At 39.1% G+C, this 1,702-nt stretch overlaps 1 protein-coding gene across 1 annotated transcript; it reads left to right on the top strand.

Annotated features, from left to right (window-relative positions):
• Window positions 1-1,450: 1,450 nt before the first annotated feature.
• LOC108254110 (intraflagellar transport protein 52 homolog) lies at window positions 1,451-1,687 on the top strand (the record flags this gene model as incomplete). Its single annotated transcript, XM_017449088.1, has 1 exon — window positions 1,451-1,687. A coding segment is annotated over one exon (237 nt), but the record flags the coding sequence as incomplete, so codon positions are not given.
• Between the last annotated feature and the right edge of the window lie 15 nt (window positions 1,688-1,702).

Raw genomic sequence — 1,702 nt, forward strand, 5'->3', positions numbered from 1 at the left:
CTCCCAAAAACAACAAAAAACGTCCACTTTTTTAACGATCATTTTTTTTTAAAATATTTATTTATTTATTTTTCTTTTCAACAAGTTTTTATGTAGGTACGATAGGTGATAGGATTTATAACCCACTCGATCTCAGTGGTTCCTCTAAAGTAGGTACGAATCCAAAGCATTAGGTGCCTACCTATTAAATTTTTTGCTGAACACCTTCGTTCTGATCTAACTTTCAGCATTCAAGAGGAATGCTAGGTATTTGGAAGATTGTTGACAAATTAAACATTATTGACATACCTAAATCTATATAGGTACTATGGCGAATTCTATTCACACGAAAATCTATCAACTGAAGGGAGAAAAAAAAAAAAAAAGGAAAATCCTAAGAATTGAAACGTTCTTTGTTTTTCCTTTTTTCACCTGAAGAACTCTTACCATTACCATTTAGCACCTATTGCTAATGAATAAAAGCGTCCACAACGGAGCACCAAGCATAGCTCCGAATGGCTGATTATGTTAGAATGGAGGAGTTGCAATGGAGCAGTTGCAATTGGGAAAATATTATTAATAAAAGGTCGATTCCGACGTAAAAAGCTGTAAAAAATTCGAATCTGAGGTCAAAACTCCGAAAAAGTAACTTTAAAAGGTCGAAAATTAAATTTTTAATTGCCGCTCTAATGAAAAAGTTCAAAGAGTTGTGACGTCAGATTTCACGTCAAAACTTGCGCACAAACAAACGAAGCGGGAGTCATGAATCATGACGTCATCGCCTACGGGAGCGTATGCCGTGACGTCAAACTTCACGATTTACTGGTATTTTTTAAATCGATTTATCTCGGTATCTAGAAGTCGTAGAAGAAAAAGAAAAATTCCGTTGGTCCTCATTTTTCCTGCTCTATGACTTTGAAACATCACCCAAGTAAGCGCAACTGATCTATTATCTAGGATTCTGAGGTCACCAGCAGATTTCCCATAGGCCTTTTCATCCTTTCAAAATAAATGCGGCCCTGCTGAATACCACTACCTATCATTTTACAATACAATATGCATACCACTGGTTAATGAGTGAGGAAAGTTCCATTGATCGGTCAAGTAAGATCCGAATACTGTGGCATTAAAAAGAGGTTTGATGGAGAGAACTGTAACTACTGAAGTCTTATTGTCTCGAAGTCGAAGAGAGAAGAAGGAGAGGATAGGAAAAAGTCAGCGATTTCGAGAACAAACCATATCTGTTTAAGATAAAGTCAGCCCAAGGTGGGTATTGAAGCCGCGACCTTCTGCTTACAAAGCAGGCGCCCTACCCTCCAACCTAACTAAAGGCCCACAACCGGGGTTGGTATAGGGGTGGTTTACCATGTGTACAATCAGGTGTTGCTGGCGGGTAAACGGACGTTTTACCCCTTCTCGGGCAAGATATACAAGTTATATTCTATTCTATCAATATGTACGTATATTCCAGGTTCCAGGGAACAGTTCACTATCACCGAACTGAACAGTCTCAAGACTTACCTGGACGAGGGAGGTAGTCTACTAATCGCTCTAGGAGAGGAGGGTGAGAGAGGATCATCCACTAACATCAACTTCTTATTGGAACAATATGGTGTGAGTGTCAACTCAGACTGCGTGGTGCGATGTCACTTCTACAAGTATTTTCATCCCAAGGAGTGCTTCATTGGAAATGGAGTGCTCAATAGAGGTGAGACTATATACT

Source organism: Diaphorina citri, unplaced genomic scaffold (genome assembly GCF_000475195.1).
Source record: "Diaphorina citri unplaced genomic scaffold, Diaci psyllid genome assembly version 1.1 scaffold11238, whole genome shotgun sequence".
In the NCBI taxonomy this organism is placed as follows: domain Eukaryota; kingdom Metazoa; phylum Arthropoda; class Insecta; order Hemiptera; family Psyllidae; genus Diaphorina; species Diaphorina citri.